Source organism: Mytilus trossulus, chromosome 3 (assembly GCF_036588685.1).
Source record: "Mytilus trossulus isolate FHL-02 chromosome 3, PNRI_Mtr1.1.1.hap1, whole genome shotgun sequence".
NCBI classification, from domain to species: domain Eukaryota; kingdom Metazoa; phylum Mollusca; class Bivalvia; order Mytilida; family Mytilidae; genus Mytilus; species Mytilus trossulus.
The window spans coordinates 52,034,594-52,060,825 of NC_086375.1; the positions used below are offsets into that span (position 1 = coordinate 52,034,594).

General features: G+C 31.5%; 3 protein-coding genes across 5 annotated transcripts in view; 2 read left to right on the forward strand and 1 right to left on the reverse strand.

The window, feature by feature from the left end:
• The first annotated feature begins 343 nt into the window (after positions 1 to 343).
• Positions 344 to 3,270, forward strand: LOC134709525 (5-hydroxymethyl-dUMP N-hydrolase-like). Its single transcript, XM_063569683.1, has 4 exons — positions 344 to 450; positions 1,554 to 1,619; positions 2,470 to 2,580; positions 2,941 to 3,270. The coding sequence occupies exons 2-4, from the start codon at positions 1,565 to 1,567 to the stop codon at positions 3,048 to 3,050; spliced, it is 276 nt and encodes a 91-aa protein (XP_063425753.1). The 5' UTR covers positions 344 to 450; positions 1,554 to 1,564; the 3' UTR covers positions 3,051 to 3,270.
• Positions 3,271 to 3,278: 8 nt separating this feature from the next.
• Positions 3,279 to 6,300, reverse strand: LOC134709524 (uncharacterized). Its single transcript, XM_063569682.1, has 5 exons — positions 5,883 to 6,300; positions 5,668 to 5,749; positions 4,822 to 4,921; positions 4,174 to 4,252; positions 3,279 to 3,385 (listed from the first exon to the last, which is right to left on the reverse strand). Exons 1-5 carry the CDS (start codon positions 5,939 to 5,941, stop codon positions 3,289 to 3,291), a joined length of 417 nt encoding a protein of 138 aa, XP_063425752.1. The 5' UTR covers positions 5,942 to 6,300; the 3' UTR covers positions 3,279 to 3,288.
• A 2,202-nt stretch (positions 6,301 to 8,502) lies between these two features.
• The window catches only part of LOC134711788 (IQCJ-SCHIP1 readthrough transcript protein-like), a 40,560-nt gene continuing 22,830 nt past the window's right edge, over positions 8,503 to 26,232 (forward strand). For 2 of the 3 annotated variants that reach the window (XM_063572669.1, XM_063572670.1), the window contains exons 1-7: positions 8,503 to 8,679; positions 10,124 to 10,276; positions 11,970 to 12,008; positions 12,982 to 13,095; positions 14,389 to 14,453; positions 23,711 to 23,791; positions 24,347 to 25,226. In XM_063572669.1, coding sequence (XP_063428739.1) covers positions 10,142 to 10,276; positions 11,970 to 12,008; positions 12,982 to 13,095; positions 14,389 to 14,453; positions 23,711 to 23,791; positions 24,347 to 25,226 — 1,314 coding nt within the window. In that variant the 5' untranslated portion in view covers positions 8,503 to 8,679; positions 10,124 to 10,141. Of the gene's footprint in view, positions 8,680 to 10,123; positions 10,277 to 11,969; positions 12,009 to 12,981; positions 13,096 to 14,388; positions 14,454 to 22,860; positions 22,921 to 23,710; positions 23,792 to 24,346; positions 25,227 to 26,232 lie in introns of those variants that run through there. The other variant, XM_063572671.1, reaches the window with a different exon arrangement.

The following is a 26,232-nucleotide window of genomic DNA, read 5'->3' on the forward strand; positions in this document are numbered from 1 at the left end:
GGATGGAGAGTTGCCTCGCTGGCACTCACACCAAATCTTCCTATATCTATTATAATAATGATGCCTACAGAATAGAGTGGTATCCTAATTGTGCGTTTCTCTATTACTGATTAAATAAAAAAAATTGCGTCTGAGATGTTCTGAATCAATATGGCAGATAGTTTCACTAGATAAAATGTAATCTTTAGATTTATCAAAAGTTATCAAACTGGTCATAACCTAATTAAACACACACGAAGTAAATGAAAACAAATGATCAATAACTTATATATAATTAAAAGTTACTGTAGTGCGCGGCCTTATACCGACTGAAAATGAAGATATATTTCTGTGGAAGCGTTCGAGGTGGTAGACAAGACATTGAGCTGTACGCTTCTATAATTGGTGAACTGAAATCTAAGTATGGCGAAGTACTCACAGAATAGATTGGAACACAAACAGCAGTACAAGGTAGGTCATGTTAATACTTCATGACAAGTCGTACATCTAAAGGAAAACAGCCAATATACTATATTACGATAAAATGAATTCCGATGGCTTTACTTAATTGGACGGATAGGTTTGCACGAACCTTTTAAACTTTCTGATACAATGCATTAAAAGATATAGTTGTTCGAACTCTCTAACCGTATGGGGCATTCTTTACAAGTTGTTTAACATATGTAATAGAATGTATCAATTTTATTCTTTTCGACGTGTACGTTCAATCAAAATAAATGGCATGAATTGTTGCGTTGCAAACTTATTTGTCAATGTCTAACTGATATCGTTGGCATACCTAGAACCAAGTAATTATAAATAATTAAGTACTGTATCAAAATACTCATAGATGCAGTTCTTAAAAAATGTCACAAATTGTAACTCAATGATGTTGAAAATATCAACACCAGTTGGCATGGAACGTGTTATGTTCTTTTCATATATTTTATTATTTGATAGTAATATGATGCTCAAGCCATTAACGTAGGGGTCTGTGCTTGAATTTTGTATGATGAGGACATGATTTTTCAATCAGTTTATTTGAGGTTTGGAGCTGGCATATCAGTTACTGCTGGTAGTTCTCTGTTAATTCATGTTTTACTGCCATTTCGCTAGGTTAGTTAGTTTTGATACCTATTCTAATATCGGACTACGACTTATTTTAAACTAGATTTTACCGTGCGTATTGTTGTGTGTTTGTTTTTTATTACATTCGCTATATGTAAAGGGGGAGGGTTTAGATCTCACAATACCGCCGCATGTTTCCACTTGTTCCAAATCAGGAGCCTCTGTTTGTCTTGTATAATTTTTAATTAAATTCACTTGTATGTTTTGGGGTTTATAATGAATTCCATTCTTACTGAATAAGTGCACAGTTTTGTTTAGTGGGACAAGCTAAAGCCTGCCTCCGAGTTTCATATATTCTTGCTGTGTTGGAGACCCATAGGTCTTCTGCTGTTTTTCTTTCATTTGGTCGGGTTGTTTCTTTGATACATTCCCCCATTTGCACTCTCAATTTTAGATGTGTAATGTTAGGCTAAGCAGATTAAATAACTGTTTGTATAATTTAATAGATGAAATAAAAATGGGAAATAAAGAGGTACATCAGTCATGTTTGACCAAATTAAAGAGTTCTGATGGTAAGTTAAACTTATATGTGCGGAATGTCTCTTCAGTAGAGTACTTCTTCATAATTTACTATATTATCTGTAATTAAATATTTTAAAAGGTCACACTAATACGTCGTTTGTCAAATAATTAAAAACATTTTATTCAAACATATTTTGATTCTATTAAAGAAATCCAATGTGTTGTCTAACAATCAATCTTGTATTCATTCAAATGATACTACATTCGATCAGTTTGTTGAAATTTCAAGTTTGGGGTATGAAATGCTCAAGATGCTAAATAAAGGCAATAGTATTATTCCGCTGTTCAAAAGTCATATTCCATAGATTAAGCGAAAACAAATCAGTGTCACAAACTTAAACCTAGGGGAAAATATTAATCATAATAGGACAACAACGGAAAAACAGAAACACTGAACTGCAACAAAAACAAACGCTAACATACACAGAAACAGAACTTTTGATTACAACTGTCATATTCCGGACTATTTTCAAGACACTTTAACACATGTTTAACTGCTGTTATAGAAATCGTACAATCTTACACTCTTATATTGTCGACTGTTCCGCATGTTAGATTTAAAGTCTGCTTCCTATTGAATGTACATTCTATTATATGGAGAAGAAGGAAAAGGAACAAGAAATGTACGGTTTATATCTGTAAAACTACCTTAATTACTGAAGGAAGTATCATTAGTATGTATATGCCATGTACTTGTGTGATTGATAATTCTTGATACTAGAGATTCCTCATGAGTTGAAAACTTTTTCAAATACTAAGATTTGAAAACAACTATGATCAAATGATATATCAGCAATTGCACTTAATCATAATATAACGGCTATAAATTCTCCATTTTAGTTGTAATTGCAGAGGTAACACAGCCATCGCTTGGTGTGGGTTATGAGATCGGGAGAGCAGTTGGGATGGATAAGAAAATACTGTGCCTTTTCCGTCCAAACTCCGGGAAAAGTACGTTGTTTTATTAATTTTTTCTACAAAATATTAAGCAAAAGTTATGTAGAAATTTCTGGATAACACATAAATCACCAATCAATGTATAGGATACTGAGAAAAACTATCAACCATGAAAAAAAAAGAAATGTATTAGATGTCACCGAGAACTCATCAACTTGAAAATATTTCTTGAAGGCTTATGTTATGCTTATGTTAACATTTATTTATTGCAATAAGGAATACTAGATCTTGACTTTGAATTCAACAGCCTAGCGTCCTAATTGAAAAAAACCGAATAACGGATAACCATAACCGCATTAATGTTGAGGTCAATAATTTAAAATTCGAAAATCAGTTTTTTGTTTTCTATTTCAGAGCTTTCCGGTATGATAGCAGGTTTACATGGTGATCATAATGTTACAGTGAAATACTATGATGGACAAAACTTTACAGACATTTTAAAAGCTTTCTTTGAAAATTTATGAAAGATATGTTATTGTCAAAGATTGGATGGTTTTGCCAATATTTCGACCATTTGTGTATATATATTTGACGGTTGTGTTACAATATTGTATATAGCAGCAGCTATAAAACAATTGTTCTGTCATGCATACCTGATCGGGGCAACTATACTCGGAGAAAAAATGGACCAGTCACTAAATACTAAGAAAAACTAGAGTAACGACATTATAGTTTTATTTCTATTATATGATTATTTAAACATCAATCGTTGGTTGCTACTCTCGGCAATATTTCACAGTGAATCTGTATTCTTTCACGTACATCTGAGGTATATATTGATGGCAACTGTATTGTAACTCTGTAAAAAATAAAAAATAAATGTCAAAATATTATCATCTAAAAAAAGTTCCCGTCAAGAAAGCTGATACTTGGATAATTCGTACCGTATTGAAAATTGGATTTATGAATTAATTATTAATTAAAGAATCTTGACAATAAATCATTCTCTAATGTTTCGCATTACAGGTTTTAAAATCATAAAAAGTTTCTGGTAAAATTTTATGGAAACTTATGAAGGTTTGACAAAGTTGTTGATGTCTAAAAAAACTTTAACCCAAGACTGTATCTCAATATTGACTGCAAACGAAACCATAAGACATAGACATAGACATAAGACATAAAGCTGAAGAGCTTTTGAAACCGCTTTGTTATTAAGCAGTAAGATACAACAAAGGAAGAAATACAAATTTTGCGATGGACAATAAATTGTTATCATGGAAAAGCTTTTGTCCAAGTTTTTCGAATTACAGGAAGGTTTTGAAACGTTATTGATGTGAAAAATAACTTTAACCACATACAATACCTAAATATCGACGACGACGGCGGAATGTTGGATAATTATGTCTCACTTTCACGACAAAATCTCACAGGCTCGAAAAGAGGAGATCGGTAGCACAATTGACAATGAGACAGATTTTCTCCATAGACCAAAGGGCAAAGATGTGAACAATTATTTATCACCGTACGCTGGCTTTAACACTGATCCATGGATGATGATATAAACCCATACCGTAATCTAAATATAAAATTTATAAATCAATGTATACTTATTGGATTGTACATAGGAGAATACCAGCAGATACTTACATCACCTCTTTTGATTTTCTATTCGGGCCCTTGGTCTCCGCCGATTCTTTTATCACACGTGCATATCTAACGGTTTCTCCTACAAATAAGACATGATATACTCCTTGAAATATCACGTGGTCACATAAACACAAAATATGTATGATCTAACAATGCAGTCAATAATTTAGTATATAATAGGAATTAAATTCAGTGTCATTTTGAAATTCATCTTCCAGAAGTTAAATTTTTTGGGCAAAAAACATTACGTTGAATTGGCCTAAAATAAAGTAAAGGAACTAAGCAAGACCCAACCTCTTTATATATATTTTAATATATTTACAGTTAACATCCAAAGGTTTGATACACAAATTTTACACAGATATCTACATGGATTCTGTGCAATTATATTACAGTTCACGAAAAGGTTGGGTCTTGCATAATTCCTTTAATACTTTAGCCAAGATCTAGGATTTACTGATACTGGAAAGACTAAGCAATTCTAGCACTAAAACATGAGATCAGATATGAGATATGAGAATCTACTGAAAGATATTTTTTAAATTATGTAACCCTGTAAGGAAAAGAGGCAGCTAAATTTGTTTAAAAAAATTAATTTAAAGGTTTGTTAGCAAAAATATCATAGGTTGAACATAAGATTCAACATACCGAATATTTGCAAGTATATGTATCCTTTTCTCGACCATGGTACAATCTTTAACACCATACAGAAGACTATAGCGAACAAAAGAAATGACAGAGACAATGTCTGAAAGAAAGAATTATTTTTTCATATTACCTTTGTACTTTTTGTAAAGTCAAACACATTCAGATTATAATAGAAAATCAATGTATGAAGCTTTCTTAAAGTAAAGTGTTGGGTTAAACGGGAGAATTGAGTACTTTTGTCCCACAACTTTTTTCTCCTTTGCTACGTTTGCGCTACCTGTTCGTATCATTTGCGCCAAAAATAAAAATATACGATTGCGACAATTAAAAGAATAATGACTTTCCTCCTCCTTTATCCGGGCTTGGGACAGGCTGTTTACACTGGTGGATTTAAAGTCATTTGAAGTCTTTTTACTAGAATGCATTGAAAAATAAAACTATGTACACTCGGAGAATTATATATAATATATTAAAGGCGGGAATTTGAAACTCATTATACACACAAACTCTGAGTTCTCATTCGCATATTTCCGTCATACGTCTTATATGATACAAAAAAAAGAAGATGTGGTTTAATATCCAATGAGAAAAGTCTCACAATAGCCCAAATGAAACTTGAAAAATTAACAATTATAGGTCAACGTACTGCCTTTAACAATGAGCAATATCCAACTTGTTAATTGTTCATTAGATATCTTATGTGGTTTTCTTCTTCTTTCACCATAATCTTGTTCAAATTCAATTACGTGTAAATTTACAGTTTAAAACTGATAAAGAAATGCACAAACACAAATATATAATATTATTGCATAACAATGTTATTATTGTAACTGTTCATAGACATACCTGCAACAAATCTGCAATGGTAGGACAAACATCACGTGGCTTTCCAAATATCCAGTGCAATAGCGTCCATTGCGGTTCTTCACTTAAAAGCAAAAAAAAATAATATATAGAAATTTAGTTCCACGTCTTGAATCTTTATTTTTTCCATATCAAACTATATTATAATAATTAAACTTTATGTGATCTTATTTCATTTTATGAAATATGTTACTTACCAATTAAAATATGTCCACAATACCTTGAAAGACAGTATACCCATGGTGGTAAACGCCATAGCTTTACGAAAAAGAAACGTTGTTTCCAAGCATGCTACAAAGAACGTCACAATGCTCAAAGGTCTGCCAATCGTCCTTTGCAGCTAACGACTGTTGCTGAGATCTCGTATACTATTTAATCCATCTCACTCCAATATTTTTCTTCTGTCAGATGTATCTCAAAAATGTTATGTTCACGCTTGTCACGCAACCAGTTCATTTTGGAACTCATTATATTGAAGGAACCACACCTTTCCCTAGGAGTTCACACTTAGATGAACATGGATATCAAAACGATTCGTAAATGAATGTATAAAACTTTTGATGTCTTGCATTAAATACACAAACTTAATTATTGCAGATACCTTTTTTATTTGTGTATTTGTAAAGAAATAATTTTCAATGCCAAATAAATGAATAAAATTGAGAACGAAATCGGAGAATGTGTCAAAAAGACAATTAAAAACCCGACCAAAGAGCATGAAACAGCTCAAGGCCACCAATTGGTCTTCAACACAGCGATAAAACTTAGTTTTCACACATGGAGCTTGTCCCTAATCACTGATGGTAACTAGTTTAGAGAAACCGGACGTATTACTTAACGATACACATAACTAAACCAAAATTTAGAAGCATACAAGACTAAGAAAGGCCAAGGGGCAGTCATGACTTCGGACAGGCACAAAAATACGGGTTACCATGCATGTTTTGTAAGATATCAACCTTCCACCTATACCGCGTGCCACTGTGGAAAAGGTAACCGCAGAAACAAGCAAAATGATAATGATCAACATATGTAAACAATATGACGACTAGCAGTTACTGACATGCCGGTTCCAGACCTCAACAGATTGAAGGATCATGTCTTCATCATATGAATATCAGGCACAATCCCGCCTGTTGGAGATTTAGTATCATACTATCATAAAATATACGCGAAGAACATAACCATATCATGCTGACAACTGGTTTTAAAAGAAATGATAATACAACTTAAAAGAAAGATAGAAAGAAAGTTGTCCCAATTCCGAAAACAATTGGTTACTTCCGCCTGTTTGTAAAAAGGTATAAAAGCCAACTGAAAGTGAGCTCTGTGTGTATACTAGTTAACTTTTATAATTTAATAGAGTTGATGAAATCGTTTTAAGTTACATGTCCGAAAGTACCAAATTAACATGGCAGCCGTTTATGTAAACTTATATGCTGGGATAAGAAGATCACCACGGAAAGTTCAAACGATTGATTCGAGATTTGGAAACTGAAAATCCGTTAAGATTAATTATGGAAACAAAATTAACTACCCCAATGTGATTTACATTCTAACTGGTGTACAAGCTGTAAAAAAAAATTGGCATAAATAATTGTTTCGAATATTTATATACAGTAGATATAAAAATATCTTACCAATACTAATTTCTTATAGTTTGGCGTTACTCAAGGTCGTGTGTTTTTCGACTGTTTATCAGGTCTGTATACGAAATCATAGATGTACACATGATGTGCGTGTCCGGGGTTTTTTTTTGGTCTTTTTTCTGTGCTTTGTATCAATATATTGAGTTAAGTCATTTGTGATCGATTTGTAAGGTTTTTCTTATGTGTTGTGCTCCTTCACCACTGCCCAAAAAACTAGGGAAGGGTTAAGCGCTCAGAAACATATCCATGTCGCTGATACATTATTGTTTAGCGGTCCGATGAAGCCCGCCTCCGGGTGCGGGATTTTCCTGCTGCGGTTAAGACCTTTTTGTTGTTTTCCATTGGCATGGTCGGGTTGTTGTCTCATTTACACATTCCCGTTTCAATGTTCTGTTCTTTTAGTCATTCCACATTTCCCCTATTTTGATATACTGATTTTTTTCTGGGAAATAATTTCCTGGAAAATATAGTGTAAGAAGCAAATTTTCCGGTCGAAATTTGATCCGGTGGAAAAAAATGTCACAGTAGTTGTTGTTATTTCTTCATCTGTGAAATTCTATCCGGGAAGTTAAACTATTGAATAGTTAAATACAAAAACTTAATGAATACAAATCATATTATGAAATAATAAAAAATAGTGTATTTAATCAGTGGTCAAAAAATATTAAGGACGTATACTATGTTAGTTATACGTCCTTGAAAATATGTCTTAGATCATGGGGGGAAAATCACATTGAAAATAAAAATTGAAACATATGAAACAAAACCGTTTCATAAGAACCACTGCCTCATCGAAAATATTTCTATAGAAGATGAATCATTCAAAGTACAATTAAAACACCTCTGTGAAATAGGAATAACAGCCGATAGAACTCATTACAAAACTATACACTACAAAGTGTTACAAATGAATTAAAGAAATATCAAAATTTAATTAACTCAGACTTCCATAAAACCAACAATATGCGTATACAATTTAGTATGATGTTATCTCATTGTTTGCTTTGGAATATAATGGTCTTGCATGGAACGTATAACTGGTAAAAATGTATTTGATTAACATGTGTATTTGGTCTTAAAGTGGCTAGTCTGTATAATTTTCTCGGGGCTATTCCGGACGCTCCGTATACCTTTTAGTGACACCTAAACATTTTTATTTATTTTTTGTGAATCCGAAACTGTGGAATAACAGCAAAGTTAGCAAATGACGTTTCCGGTTTGAGTCAGTTTTTCGAGTTGGAAATTGAGAATGTAATTTGAAACGCTGATTACATTAAGTTTCCAATACGAACATTAGCATAGCTCCATTTAGAATATTTCTCTTCCATAGCTGCAAGTTTGAAAGGTAAATATATTGCATAATAAATTTCCTCATGTCGATATGTGGTCTTCTCTCATTTCTGTTGGGTCTCATTAGTCATTATAACTGTTATAAATTAGCGATTAAAAGACTAAGTAAGCGGCGATAAGAAAAGAAATCACCGTCCGGGAATATTGGCCTCTTTTACTGTACGGGTCCGAACACACAAAGAGATATACTAAACCAACTCTCACCTAGGGATAAACATTGCACATACCGTCATACGTAACCATGAGTCATGACATGGACTAAAAACAAATAAGGCTAGTATTCTCCCCAAGCATAATTATCAGCTCGTTGATTGTGGCCATTATCAGCTCGTTGATTGTGGCCTTTATCAGCTCGTTGATTATGGCCATTATCAGGCAGAAGCAGCAGAAGAAGCCCTGAGAGCTCCACAGACCTGTGTCTATGGCTCATGCTAGTACAATGTAGGTGACTGGAGGGGTAAGTAGTTTTCCCCTCGGTCACTTTGCTTTGCCGGGTTGTTCACCATACTTGCTTTCTGTTGCTTTAAATTTTACAAATCAATGAAAATAGTGTTTCCAGCAGGATGTTTTTGGTCTCTTATGGCACCCTCTTGTGTTTTCTTGACGTCGTGCTCTATTAAGGGGAGAGAAAAATGATGTCATGCCCCTTTTTCATGGAAGTGAGTGAAATACAATGACTGGATTTTGGGTTATAATTTTTGTAAATTTTCTGAGTCCCCAATTGAATTATCTGAAGAAACTAAGGATCGGAGGTCAGAATCATCCGAAACAGACTAGAAATGACAGAAAAAATCCCAATCCTTATGATAACAACTATGGACACATGAATGGCAGAGCTGACAAAAGAATATTGATCTCAAAAGGAAAAATTACACATTTCACACTCACATTATGATTCTAACCATGTACTTACAAAATGTAGATTTTGGATATTGTACATGTACCATAATACTGTACATTTAGGTAAATGTCCAATTTAAAAAATTTCCGTTCTTGACTTCATTTTGTTCTATGACCACATTCATTTTGTTTCGCAAATCTATGCTGTGTCAAATATTCAATCACAATCAAAACCAGAGGTGTTTAAGCTTAAATGTAGTGTCCATACTTGCTCAACTGTACAGGGTTCAACCTCTGAGGGAAATCCAGTTTGCTGTCACACTGACATCCTCTTGTTGATGCTAGATTGGTGCGTTTTTTTGGTGTAAATTTATCAACAGGAATAAGAGTATGTACAATGTATCAAATAGATGGAAAGTATTCTAAAGAATAATTAAAAGGCTTTATCTGAATTACTGTAATGCCAATGCCCTTAGTACATTATAATCCTCCTTCATCTTGCTTAAAATCTCAGTATTAATAAAAAAAAATCTTCAATATATATATGCATGTTATCACTGAGTATTTGTGTAGACATTTTGTTTTCTTTTTTCGTTTAGAATTTTAGATCACCAGAAATGAATACTTCAATAAAAGAACCAGGAGAGGTGTCTTACCCAAAGCTGAATACTGAGAGTGATACAACATTAGAGAAACCAGATCTAGAACAACTCAGACATGATAGATTGGAAAGGAACATAGAAGTTATGAAGGTACAAAAATGTACACTTGTAATATATAGTAACTTGTTACAGGCTTTGGACTTGCTCATAAAACTGGCTGCAGGATGACTTATTCAAGGCCATACAAGGCCATATTAAATAATAGGTTTGTTCGCCCAAAAGCTACCTACCGAGAAAAAAGCTGTCTTCTCAAATTCTTTTATTGTCCTGAATAGTCAAATAGGCATGAAGACTAATGCGGGAATTTCTTGCTACATTGAAGACCTGTTGATGACCTTCTGCTGTTGTTTTTTTATTTGGTCGGGTTGTTGTCTCTTTGAAACATTCCCCATTTCCATTCTCAATTTTATAATAAACATCTGATACTTCAATTTCTTTTTTTGAAAAAAAAAAAAATGCCTACCTACCTACCCACTGTCTCAACCTTTGGGTAGGGTTTGGGCAAACCAAAATATTTTTAAGTGGGGCCCAAGATACAAGAAAGTACATTTAAACAAAACATGCATGTATACACAATTAAACAAAGTAATGCTTACATGTGATGATGATATATATGAATTATAACATTGTTTATAATTACAACATGAACAAGCAATGTTATTGACAAAACATAAGTCATTTTTGAAGCCACTGTGACATGGAAAAATTACATTTCTTAATCAATTTATATACTTAGGCCTATGGGAAACAACTCCTGATCGTTTTTATGATACTTTTGTATTTTTATACGACCTTAGAAATTAAAAAAAAAATGTTGTATATTGGTATGACATTGGCGTCGTCGTCCGAAGACATTTGTTTTTCACACTATAACTTTAGTATACGTAAATGGAAATCTATGAAATTTAAACACACTGTTTATGACCACAAAAGGAAGGTTGGGATTGATTTTGGGAGTTTTGGTCCCAACAGTTAAGGAATTAGGGGCCAAATAAGCATTTTCTTGGTTTTCACATAATATCTTTTGTATATGTAAACAGAAATCTATGAAATTTTAACACAAGGATTATGACCACAAAAGGAAGGTTGAGATTGATTTTGGGACTTTTGGTCCCAACAGTTTATGATTTTTAGTATGTGAGTCTACTATGATAAATTGCAGATTAAAGTATATTTGGTTTCACTCTGTAGATTATTATTAAAATTACAGACTGAAAAATTCTTGAAAATAACAATTATATGGAAAAAAATTTAAACGCCTTTACATGTGGAGCTGACTTCTAGTATTTGATTCTATGATGGTTGGTTACAGATATAGTTTTTCTTTACATTTGGTTCCATTTCACTGGTTTTGGCCCATCACTCCTCATAAGACAATAACAATTTGATAAAGTTGATTATGAATTATCTCCCTTACACTGTGCTAGTTTCTAAATAACAAAAGAGTTAATGAGGTCAATTAAAATATATTTATGTATTTGTGTCTGTTAAATCATTGCTGATTTCATTTTGTGATTTAATGAAACAGGAAAGTTTCTCTACTTCTGTCAAAATATCAGCAAATTGTCGGGAGTTTAATTATGGGATAGTCTTTCTTGATGTATTTTTATGTGATTTTTCCTTAAGCTCAAGCATAGACATTGTACTGGTAATTGGTTGCAATAAGTTTCTGTATCATCCTTTATTTCATAACTAGCTATAGAGCCTAATAATTTCTGTATAAATAAGAATCATGTTGTTGTGTAATGACACATTATCCTTAAAATGATGTTTTGTTTTACAGGCATTTAACCCTGCAATTACTAAAGTACTTTTTCCTGGAGTAAGTATAATATTTATAAGATTGTAATAAGGAATTGAAAATATCAGATCATGAGATGGAGGAAATGTTGTTGTACATTATTATCATGTAAGATGAATAGAGTAGTGTTTTCCCATGAGGGTGCCACCATGCATCAACTTTAGACCCACATCTTTTCCAACTTTGAAATGCCATATTACTTTGTATAAGCCACTATACATGTTTTTCAAGATTTACTATCCCTTTTCTTTTTTTCAATTCCCCTATCCTTTAAAAAAAAAATCATGAAAACCTGAAAAAGGGCTATTTAAAGAAATTTTTGTTACATGTATGATCTTGCCAGAAATGAAACATGGAAATATTTAAAAAAAAATTTAAAAAATCAATTTATTAAAACTAGTAAAAAACGATGGCATCCTGAGTGTATTAACTGTTCTGCAGAAAAAGTTAAATGGAAAAAACACTTCCATTAATGCACATAAATATCTCTGTTTGTCAAATTTTCTATTCATAATATCGGAAGTACATGTACATTGTAGTAAAAGAGTTAAATACTGGTTTAGTATTTTCAATAATTAGATACTGATCTATATGTTCAGTTGTAACCAAAACGTTCATTTTAATCAAACAGATCATCCCTTTATAATATATCTTTAATTTGAAGCAATTTCTTTTAAATTTATATTACTGGATGGTACTGGATAGTGAATACATGTATAAGTTTGGTAATATATTTTAACTTCCCTGTTGCCCCAATAAAAGTATCAGTGAGACTGATGAATGTCTCCTGTCTTCAGGAAAGTTGCCAGTCTGAAAAACAAAACTGATAAAACTATTGCCAAGTAAAGTTCATTTTATTGCTGAAACAATAAGGGAAAGTTCAATTTTTTTATTAGGATGATGCCCAGTGAAATTGTATTCATTCCAGTAAATACTGCACATTCAGTAAACCATTAAACAAATTAGTTGAATCTATATTTCTTAATTCTTTCAGGAGAAGAAAGAAGAAAACTATTTAGAGCACTGTGCAACATGCATACAAAGACATTTCAGAGGCTATCAGGGTAGAAAGAAATATGTTGATCTACTTTACCAACAATTTTCTCAGGTAATTATTAACTTGAAAGGATTGTAAAATAGAAATTGTCTTCAAACATTCATATTATAACAGCACATTACTTTACTTTTTTGGCAATAAGAAATGTTCTTTTCAATAATAGCAAAACATAGAGTTATCTACCTTGAAGTTATATTAATAAAATGATATAAGGGATATGTATAAACAAGAGAGTAAAGTAGCAACACTAGTTTACAACAAATTGATATGTAGGTTCACTATAAAGCCATTAAATGTATTGATTATAAATCTTATTCTTGCACTTCATACCTCAGGAGATGTTTTAATCTAATTTTGCATGCATATATGAAAACTTTCTGTCTGTCAGTTGACAATGATTGAACTAGTTTGTTGTACTTGTACATGTAAGTACTTTTAGGTCAATTCTCTTTCCACTGCTATTCTTAAGATGTTGCCTTAGTTACAATATAATGAGTATGAAGTAAATGTCAGTTTTGTTTAGTTTCTTTGTATTGTTTCACTATTATCCTAGCTTAGTGGGAGGCCACTTGAGTACAATAAATACATCTTATTCAGTCACATACCTTAATGTGTCTATCTCATGCAATGATCTAATTCTCAATAAGTTTGATATAGTACAACAACACTGTATTCCTTATTCCCAAAGGAATGTATTTCCTTCAAAATGTATTATATAGTTGTCAATGCTTTGTTAATTTTGTAATATTTAACAAACTGTTTGATAAAAACATTTGAAATGGTCTAATTGACCGTAATTTTTTTTAGGGATATAAAATGGAAATAATATTCAACTTACCTTTGTTGAATTTGCTTTGATTACCTTATATACTTTATACATGTACCTCTGATTTCATAGATAACTTTATACATGTACCTCTGATTTCATAGATGACTTTATTCGTGTAACTCTGATTTCATTGATGACTTTATACATGTACCTCTGATTTCATAGATAACTTTATACATGTACCTCTGAATTCATAGATAACTTTATACATGTATCTCTGATTTCATAGATGACTTTATACATGTAACTCTGATTTCATAGATAACTTTATACATGTACCTCTGATTTCATAGATAACTTTATACATGTACCACTGATTTCATAGATTACTTTATACATGTACCTCTGATTTCATAGATTACTTTATACATGTACCTCTGATTTCATAGATAACTTTATACATGTACCTCTGATTTCATAGATATCTTTAAACATTTACCTCTGATTTCATAGATTACTTTATACATGTACCTCTGATTTCATAGATAACTATATACATGTACCTCTGATTTCAGCAAGAACAAGAAAGATTTGAAAAGATCATGCAGCAAACAGAAGAAGGAGAACTGTTAGTGGAAAAGTAAGTTGTGAAATATTAAGTTATATCATTGGTTATTAAAACAGTAAAACAGAACCAATTTCCAAAGAAAGATGTGTAATTTTACATATTTAGGAGTACTTAACCATGCTTATATGGACTATGAAGAAATGGAATTTCATACTAAAACTGTCCACATTTCTGCATTCAGATTCTAAGACTCTCCCCATAACTATGCATTGTGTGTATAAGACAGATATCCTCAACTTCTTGCATATCTTTTATATATTTTTTGATATCTGAATGTCTTGCAAACTTACCTGTTTGTAAAAAGTATTAAAACGAAGCATAATCAAATTTCTGAGTATTTTCACTGTCTTTCAGTATAAAGAAATTTGATGAAAAAACAAACATTTGATCTTTTTGTCTTGTCAATGACCAAGGGTTTGAAGACTGATTGATTGTGCAGTCATTAATCATGGCTTTTTATTCATCATTGAGCATTGGCAGATCCAGGGGTTCGACCCCCCCCTTTTTTTGGAGGATACATGCATTTGAATGGGAGCATATAGTTGGAACCCCCCTTTACTCTGGGTCGGGAACCCCACTTTTTAAAATGGCTGGATCCTCCCCTGTTGAGGGTCAGTTTTTGGGTTAATCTGATAAATGAACTTCATCAAATTTCACAAAGCTTGGATAGAAGCTTCTTCATAAAGAATTTTTCTTTCATTATTGAATTTTCTTAAATTTTTCAATATACAAGGGTTAACTGCCATAACAAAAGTCCATTCCTACAACATTCAATACCAAATATTTAGTAAATCCTGGTGTTTTAAAAATACTTATGTTCTTGTTTTCCAAATTAAAAAAAAGGTTGAAATTTCTTAGGTGGATATATATTGTGACTAACAAGAAAGTATGGTAGAGTCTAGATATGTTCATTTTGTTCTCAACTTTAAAAGGTTATTTCTTTACATCACATAAAGTCATAATAATGTTTCAAAACTGAAATAGACCCATCAGCTCATTTGAGTATAAATCATGATTATCATTTATATACTTGACATGTAAATGGAAGGTATGAAGCATACACTAATAAAACATCTCATATCAGTGGGTATGGCATTAATAATTGCAATTGCACTTGTTTATTGGTAACATGGGTATTTCTTGGTGACTGATATTTTTTTATGACTGTAAGCTTTATCCTCATAAAGGGACTCAACAACACATATAAATGTATGTTGTTTGAGATAGTTTGAAACATTCATATCCATGTCACAGTATTAACGACAATAAAAGCATTACACTAGCTAAATGACGTATAGACAGAAAAATAAAAACTAAGTATTATACAATTGTCTGATACATGTAATATTTAACCTTAAGCCTCAATTTAAATGATTCAGATAGTTCAATTCTGACAGGTTGTGGAGCATTTTAACCTAAATTTTATGCTCTTAATAGTCAAGTGAAACTTTTGATTCTTAGTGTGTCGATTTCTTGTAAGAAGATATCCTTTGACCTTCATCTAATTTTTTTACGAGGGCAAACAAATTTGCGGCTGTAAATTGGTATCACATAGTGGTCAGCAAGTTTGTTTTGTATGTTTTTGTTTATTACCCCCCTACCGAGGAGTCAAAGAGAACTTTAGGATTGCATTCTGTCTGTCTCTATTCTAAAAATGAACAGTTTTCCGCACTTACATTTTCTTCTTCATGCTGGAAGAAATAAACCTGATATTTATTATATAGAAAAAATAGTTAATAATTTAAACCACGACAAGTTATAGATCAATTTAGCATTTTGTTCCAATTTAAGGTAGATCATAAGTATATATTTTTGAGACAGAATTTTCTTATAATTTGCCAAAATAAAGATTTTACTATGCTTTTTTCAAAAAGTATGGTCACTGTGCTATTTTTCAAGCTATGAATCGTTGAAAATCGCCCAAATTTGGTTACTTTGTTTATGAAAAAACACATTAGTGTGCATAAAAAAAAATCCATGAGATAGAATTTTGAAATAAATTGTGAGAAGATACTGTGAAAGTACTTTTATTCATGGGGTACCAATTTTCTTGGTTTTCGTGGATGACTTAATCCACGAATTTAAGTGTCCGACGAAATAAAATAACCATTGTCCAAATCAAAGCATGAAAAGATTCCCATTTAGGTTTGACTACTGATATGATCTAGAGAATATGTTAAATAAACTCGAATCTGAGAATATTTTAATAGCTGTCACAGAACTACAACTGCACACAGGATTATACCCATTTAATCTTTGATAACCAAAACTGTACAACTTTTGATCTTTTAAATTCTTATAAAAAAAGCTTTTTCGATGGAAGTCACATTTTTTCGGTATTGATATGCAAGTATGATAAAGTTCATTTTATATTCTCATAGTTGTCGTACATATAGGAAATAATAATTTCATGCTGGGCTTGATTTTGATAAGAATTATTTGACAATTATAGATAAGATAAGATAAGATTTATTTTATTAAAGTGTCACCATCCATTACAATATCAATATATATATATACACATAAAGTCATAAGAACCCAACATTTATGTAAAAGGATGCCAGCCGAAAACGACTTATGAGACACTATCATTAAAATAAACATCTAATACATACATAAAAGGACAGCTTTGATATATTTAAAATGTATTTCGTAAATTAAAAAAATAAATAAAAAATAACAAAACATATATAATTTCTAGATGACATGTTTTTGTCGATAAAACATATGATAAAGGGAACTAGCTAAAAGAGGAACCATATTCTCATTACACATAAGATAACGAAGTTTTTCAACATCACATAAATTCTCAAAATCAACATTTAAAAGACAGGCTTTGGCATATGATTCATGTCTGATATCAGAGTAAAAACAACAATTAAAAAGAAAGTGTTTTTCATCTTCAATTTGGCTACTATCACAAAAAATACATAGATACCTTTATAGCATTTGTTTATGATACTGATTTCTTAAGGTGACATGTTTATGGCCTTATTAACACCTTTGATGGTCCTTAATCTGTTGATAACTTTATCTTGGGTTAAAATGTAATTAGTGTTGTCACTACGATCTATACGCGTCAATGTTTACTTTGCAATTTCCTTCAACCAGACTATTTGTAACCTTTGTTTCTAAAGGATTTAATTTTTCATTTTTTTTTTTAGAAAAGTTAAATCCACGAATTTAAAAACCCACGAACATGTAAATATTGGCAAAACCCCGAAAATTGATACCCACGAATTAAAGTACTTTCACAGTAGGTTTCATAATATGTTTTAAGAAAATAAAAGAAAACAAATAACTAGACCGATTTTGTACTGTGATTGTACAATCCAAGATAGCGGTATAATATGAACCTACATGTACCTTAATGATTTTTTAACCAGTAATAGAATAAGTATTGACTCACAGAATGCTCGTTTTCATGTAAGATATAATCATATCAACTACAAACTCAACAATATCAATTTATGTAATGTAGCTGTCTTTCCCTTGAGTTTGATTTCTGCCTGAATATTAAGTATTCCAACAAACTGCTATTTATTCTTCAATATATGTGGTCTAGTTGATTTAAGCAATCTGTAAAAGTTTTTCTGAATAGGTCAGTATGATAATGACCACTAGGGGTAGGTCAATGATATTTGTATGCAGTTCTATAAGCTTTCAGTGGAGACTATTTGACCCTTCCCTTAATTCATGTTTCATTGACTTTGAAACTTTTACATAGTTTAATGATAATGTCAGAATAATAATATGAACCACTAATGGTTAGTCAATGATATTTGGTGTTCATTGTAAAACCATTTACAGACAGATTATTTTACCCTGTCCCTCAGTCTTTGTGATAAGGTCAGTTTTATTTGGTGTACAGTTGTATTAGCATTGTCATGACTTATTTATATAGAAATTGATTCATGGTTCATAGGTTGATAGTTTACCAGTTGAATTATTGCCATTTTAATTTCAACATTTGCACTGTACTTTTAAAATTACATAATTGTGACTGCATCTCTCCAAAATTATACCACAAAGGGATGGTAGGGATTGACTTTGGGCGGTTATGGCTCAGACTGTTTAGGAATTAGGGGCAAAAAAGGGAGAAATACAAGAGTTTCCTGGTTAATGGACAATTAAATAGCAGTTCAAGGGAGGTAATCCAAAGACATTTAAAGTACAATGTTGTTAAATTATGTAGAAAGAAATGTTGTGCTGTCAATTTATTTTTAGAAGTAACTATCAAAGGAATATTGATTTTAGCCATGATAATGTATCTCATTCTCTATTTTAAGACTTTTTAATGTATTTGGATTGGTAATTATGGTTGCAAAACCCTGGGGAAAGATTTTTTTGTTGGAAAAAGGGGGGCATTTCTTTCTCATTTCAGATTTCATTTCAGAAATTAAAAAGAAACTTTCTTCAAACAATAATATTTTTTTTGCACAAAAGCAGACAAAAGAATTGAATATAAATTTCAAATCATATATAAACCAATTCTAAGTTCTTTGTCAGTTATTCTGTGTCAGAGACCTATTACGTGTCAAATATTTAACCACAATCCAAATGCAAACCACCGGGTGTGGGAATTTCTTGCTACATTGAAGTTGTTGGTGACCTTCTGCTGTTGTTTTTTTATTTGGTCGGGTTGTTGTCTCTTTGACACATTCCCCATTTCCATTCTCAATTTTATGTATCAAGCGTGAATATTGTGTCCATTTTTGCCACACCTGTTCTGGGTTGGACCTCTGCCCTCATCTCCAGCTGGGCTAAGCAAAGCATTTTATTGTGTAATTATAATGTATTTGAGTTTACTCATTTGAATAAGATTTTTAAGTGGGAGTTTTTCTTTTATTTCATATCTGCATTCCTATTTCCATTGATTCTCCATTCAAACACATGCTATTGATAATTAATATCCAGACCAGTATACATCTTGTTATGGATATAAAACTGTTGTGTCTGCTTTGATAATAGTTCAATAACCATGATTACAGGAGACATTTTCTCTGGAATTGTTACTAAATTAAATGTTTTATCTGAAAGGTATATTTGCAGCCCAGATTAATTAGAGTGTAAGCCATGTATTTTAATACTCAAAGTTATTTACAGTAACATTTAAGTTTTGCTTCCTAACTACAGGAAATGAAGAAAACCTGATTTACTAGATCAATCCCTTTTAGTATTCTATATTGATTAGAATTACATCATACGATTCAAACCAAAATAGACCAATACACTCCCTTATAAAGAATTTCATTCAATGTCCTGTCCTATCAGTTTTAATCTTAACTTGGTGATCCTAAAATGGAATCACTGCAGACTGAACCTTAACGCAGATTCTTTCATTATTTTCCAGCTTTTAGATAATTTGTGGGGATTTAACTCTGTGATGGTAAGCTTAAAGATTATTGAGGATTATTGATGGAAACTGGAATTTGACTTGATGTGTAAAATAGTATTATGTAATATTGATTTAGCTCAATGTATTAACTATTACCAATAGTGTCTAGACATTGGGTTTACTTGTAATTCACAGAGAGGTAATTAGTTCTCTTAAGTACAGAATAGGTTTTCTCCTGTATCATCCTTTCATGTGACAAAGAGGGATAACTCTGTATTGTAACAGCAGAAAATATAACTTAATTATATTATGTCTATTGATTACAATAGCAATAATTGTCTTTTGGGATAAAGTAATGACAGAATGTCAATATCAATGCTTCAATTACTGATAAACAAATCAGGTGTTAAATTTGTGGATTGTAAATTGCACCAAATGGGACAGGTATTTATAATTTACAAAGGTGTATTTTGTGTTCTAATTAAGGTAAAAAAGGTGTAATATCTACTGCTAAAGGTTGTAAGCTATGTTTAATTCAGTCAAGAAAAAAGTCAATAGAAAGGAAAATTGTGGTCCACATTGTTTCATCCTTCCGAGACGTGTGTACTGCACATAATAATCAATAGGGTTATATTTTACACAATTTTTAAGATGATTCATTTGAAAAGTTACAGACAATTTGAAAATGCTGAATTACAGAAATAGAAATTAAAATATTTCCCCAACATAATTAGAATTGCAGGCACTTGACCAGCTCTTGACAATGAGTCAGCTGTAATTTTCATTTCCTGTTATGGTGAAAAAGTGCAAGAGTATATGTGATTCACATTAGACTAACTAGGAAATTTTATTTGTGCTCTATTTATCTGAATTCCATTGAAATATACATTTTCATACAAAAAGTCATTTGGTTCCTTTGACTTTGTTGAAGCTTTCAGTTACACTAAGAATATAGGTGACCATTTTTTGTTTTAATTTTTTGTGCAAGAAGTTGAATCTTTGTGGTTTTGGTTTCTTTGACCAACAAATTACAATATTCAATTATATTTTTGAAACTAATTTCAATATGCATATATGACAGAAGATATTCTTTTGTTCCTGTTGCAGCAGTCTATTAAACATTTCTATTTGGGGTCCACAATCACAAGTACATTTTGTGTTGTCACTGATGATTGAGACACTGTTCATGATCCAAGTGAGATATTTAGGCTTCTTATTTAAAGAAAATTCTGGGTAATTTTATAGATATATTCTACATAATGTTTAACTAAGTTAATACTTCAGATCCTCAAACTCTTATATGCAATAACCCTAATATTAACTCTGAAGATACTTCTTTGGCCTTACTTGCTTACCTGACTGAGAGAAAAAAACATGCTAGAGAGGGTGTCAATTTGACTGTTCAGGATCATGTATAAAATAAAGCCTTATTAACATCGTGCTATACACTCTGCATTTTACCATCCCCTTACAACAACTCTGAAGTTTTTTTTTGGCAAAGTAAATTTTCTGTCCTTAATAGATATTTCCCACGTTGCTCCAAGTTTACCCTTTCTGTAGAACCTATTGTTTGATTTTTTTTAGCTCACCTTGCCCGATCATTTTGCCGATGGGCAAAGTGATCATGAGCTTTTCTCATCACTTTGCGTCAGGCGTCTGTAACTTGTGGTCCAACTTTATCGTCTGTCGGCGTTAACTTTTACAAAAATCTTCTCCTCTGAAACTACTAGGCCTAATTAAACAAAACTTGGCCACAATCACCATTGGGTATCTAGTTTGAAAAATGTGTCCGGTGACCCAGCCAACCAACCAAGATGGCCACCATGGCTAAAATTAGAACATAGGGGTAAAATTCAGTTTTTGGCTTATAACTCAAAAACCAAAGCATTTAGAGCAAATCTGACATGGAATCACATTGTTATCAGGTCAAAATTTATCTGCCCTGAAATTTTCAGATAAATTGGACAACCCGTTGTTGGGTTGCTGACCCTGAATTGGTCATTTTAAGGATTTTTTTTCTGTTTTTGGTTATTATCTTGAATATTATTATAGATAAAGATAAACTGTAAACAGCAATAATGTACAGCAAAGTAAGACCTAAACATAAGTCAACATGATCAAAATGGTCAATTGACCCCTTAAGGAGTTATTGTCCTTTATAGTCAATTTTTTACAATTTTCATAAAATTGTAAATTTTTACTAACATTTTCCACTGAAACTACTGGGCCAAGTTCATTATAGATAGAGATAATTGTAAACAGCAAGAATGTTCAGTAAAGTAAGATGTACCAACACATCACCATCACCAAAACACAATCTATCTGCATCCTTTGTTTAATAAATTCACATAGACCAAGGTGATCGACACAGGCTCTTAAGAGCCTCTAGTTAATACATGTAGTCCTCATGTTCATGTATATATATATATAAAATATTTGCCACTGTGCCATTATAAAACAAACACAATCAACCATTTACGATTTTTATAATGTGAAAAAATATCATGGATGTTCTGGTGTCTTTTCAATGCAAGCTCTGTTATTACCAGTAATATAAAATACTAGTCTAAAATATTAGACACAATGTATTTAATAAATATGTCTTTGCTCTTTAATGATATCTGACCTTTTCTGTCTTCATCAAGTCATACTCATATTAAAAAGGGATATAAGCTATCACGTTAAAGTTGAATCTTAGAAAGTATGCCAGAAGGAAATTATTAGTCAGTTCAAATATATCTTATAAGTACAGATCCAGTCCTGAAGCTAACTTTTTATGTAGTTGTTAATGAGATATTATAAGGTTATATAAGTACATTTCTTTTATGTACAATGAATTTGTCAACTATAAGTGATGTAAAGGCTGAATTTACAATCACAGAACAGGCAATAAATTTCTACTTTGGACTTTAGTGGTACATGTATCAAACTTTGGCTAGAACATAAATTAATAAAGAAGTTGTATGTTTAATATTTGTGATTTTGAAGAACTCTTGTGATACCACTTCAAGCATGTCAAGAGAATTATGTACTAACATGGGAGTGATAGTTAAAGATTTTACTGTGCAAAGTACTTTAATGTAATATAACTTTTATGTGAGGGAGGATAATCATGGATTTTGTTAATCATCATAGTAGTAGGTACAGAAAAAAACATTCATATTTTCTATTGATTTGTAAAAAAAAATGCATATTTTAAAATAATAAAATTCTATTGGTTGTGAAGTAAAAAAGTGCATACTTTAAAATATTGGCCACACTTAAAAATATTTTGGTTTGCCCAAACCCTACCCAAAGGTTGAGACAGTGGGTAGTTAGGTAGGCATTTTCCTTTTTTTTTTCCAAAAAAGAAATTGAAGTATCAGATGTTTATAAGTCTTCATGCCTATTTGATTAAAAAAAACTTCTTCAAATCAGGACTATAAAAGAATTTGAGTAGGCAGCTTTTTTCTGGGTAGGTAGCGTTTGGGCAAACAAAACTTTTATTTATTATGGCCTAATAGAAAAAAGATTTGGTATTTAAAAAAGAGCAAATTCAACAACCTTTTAACTTAATAAAAAGGGTTCCAGTGGTTTGAAACACCCCCTTTTTTTTTTGATGATCAATGCATTTGAATGGGGACATGTAGATTAACCCCCCATTTGTCCTGGGTTAGGAACCCCCTTTTTAAAATGGCTAGATTTGCCCCTGGTTTGTGTGTGTTTTGTATGTAGTTTTGGTTTCAGATATTTTACTGCATCAACTTGACCCTTAGTGCACATGTTAATTGTGATGTTAACTTTACAGTATTATTGTTAATATAATGATGTAAACTTTATGAATATATGTCTTTTAAGTTTTACAGATCACTGAAGATAAGAATATGACAACCTCATCATGTTAACTTAACACTCATTCTTATTTCACATCTCTTTTCTTCATTTATTTCAGTCACCAGTTAGAAGTTTTGTTAGATGATAATACTACAACAAGAAGAAACAGAGCTAGAAAATATATATCACATGTAATTACGTAAGTTCATACTTATGTATCTTTCTCACTTTGTATCATTCAAAATATGTCATATAAATAAAGAAAATATAGGCCAAAATATCAATGATATGCCATATAAATAAAGGAAATATAGGCCAAAATATCAATAATACAGCAACCTGCCAATAGAATTAGACCAGAACAAATCTAGAGGTCAATATCAACATCTTCAATATACTTTTATTCAGTAATATTTAAATCTACTGGTAATATTTATTTTTGATAAAATAAAAAAGTTTCCATGTATAGTATTGTACGTAGTTATTCATTATATGAAAAATAGGTTTGGAATAGTATAATAAGCAGATTAAACAACAGTATAAAACACAACAGGCTGGATCCTTAAACAACTAAGTACCTAGTTTGTAACTTTGTGACCTCAAAGACATTCCAAGAATTTTAATGGATTGGAGAAAAAGATTTAAAAATATATATATATACATACCTTTATTATCCATTCAATTTCATTATATATAAGCACATTTGATTAAGTGCATGATAAATTATTAATATAAGTTTTAATTTTTCATTTAGGATTCAAAGAGCTTGGAGACGTTATTGCAATGCAAATGACAAAAAACAAATTGTTGATTCAGAAGAAAAAGATGGTGATAGTGAAAAGAATGTAATGAAGGTGACACATTCAAATGAAGCTTTGTTAGATCAAATTCAAAGTGACAAATTTTCTAGAGAATCAACTCCTGATGACAGACTTGCTAGGAATTCACTTTCACCCTGTCGGAATATTTTGTTAAACAAATTGAAAAGTGACACAGACACAGATTCTGTTTCTTCAGACTATAGTGTTGAAATTTTAGCACCACTAAGAGAATTTTCTGATGTTCATATCTACGAAAAGAATGAACTGACAGATTCTTCTGTGAGTACAGATAAGCTAGAACGCGGAGTTAGGGAAACGGAAGAAGACTTTAGCAGACGTGTTAGGAAGACAAATTTGCTTAGTATTGCACAAGAATTTGCTGAACTTAAAAAAGTAAATGCTGAAGCTTTACCTTTTGATTTGCACAAAAGTCAAAATTTAGTAGAAGAAACTTCTTCTAGTGAATGTAGTTCAGCTACAAGTTCTAAGAATCCATCCCAAATGAATACTCCATCAGAGGTCCGTAACAATCCATTTCAGGATTTATCAGCAACTAGTGAGACAAAAACCAAAGATCTGAACAGCAATTCTATCAAAGAAATGCTAATGAAGGAACGCAAAAACAAGTCTTCTCCAAACCAATCTCCAAAGAGGTCTGCTGTGAATGGTCAGTTAAAACAAACAATTGACATAGATGGACAGGAGGATGACTTTGATGTATACAACATTGAAACAGCCATTCCTCAGATGGATTGGGATACCCTAGAACAACAGCTTCAGCAGGCTTCAGAGTTTGAGAGGAGAAAGAAAGAGGTAAGTTCTAGTCTTTCTAAAGTGACCTGCCAAGACAGTTTTGGGGTAAAGATTTCATTTGAAATCAAGACCCTATGATACTGACTCGATATCTAAATCTTCCAAGGTTTATAACTTCTTTTTAGATAATCAAAATATAGTGCATTGGTCATAACATTTTTCACATTCGATCTATGAACATTTCCGAAATTTATCAATGAAATATATGCCCAGATTTTATGTAACAAAATGATGTTATACTTGACAAGAACATTACATTACTTGTGCAAGGTATCTGTATATCAATGATGTCTTTGTTAAAGTTATCTTTAAAATTGGAGTTATTTCCCTTTGTCCATAATTTTAGTTGAATCAACAACAACCAATGCTTCATACAATTAATTTTACTTCTCACTGATAAATTAAAGCTATTTTTATCCTTTGGTGCTTACAAGCACTTTCATTCTTCTTATAGAGGTGACTTTTTAATGCAGGTTTGACTACACATAGAACAAATTTAAATAGTATGTTAAAACCTGATAGTAGACCTAATTTTTTGCAACTGGTTAGCTCAGTAGTTCTACATGTATCTTCAGTGTCTAAAAGAATTGTCACAATTGACTATTCATTGCAATTGATAAGCATCATGTTGTCAGTTTTATCACCCACATGTATTAATAAACATTTACATGTTACCATATTTACGGGAGGATGTATACGTACTTCACCTCGGCATTAAAATACTTTACATTACTAGTAATTAGTAAAGTGATATCTTTGTATATGTTGTATATAGGTTTCCTAAGGATGTGAAAAAATATCAGGTTAAATCCTAATTACTGTTTCTAAGTTTGTAAATATTTGTACTCTGATTATTTTATTAATACATCTATAATAAATATTATTAGTAAAAGAATATACAAGTGTTTAGAAAAAAAAACATCTGCTCAACATTGAAAAAGAAGAGTTTTCTAGTATTTCATTTGTATTTTGAACTTGTTTGCAGTAAAACGTTACATGTAGTATT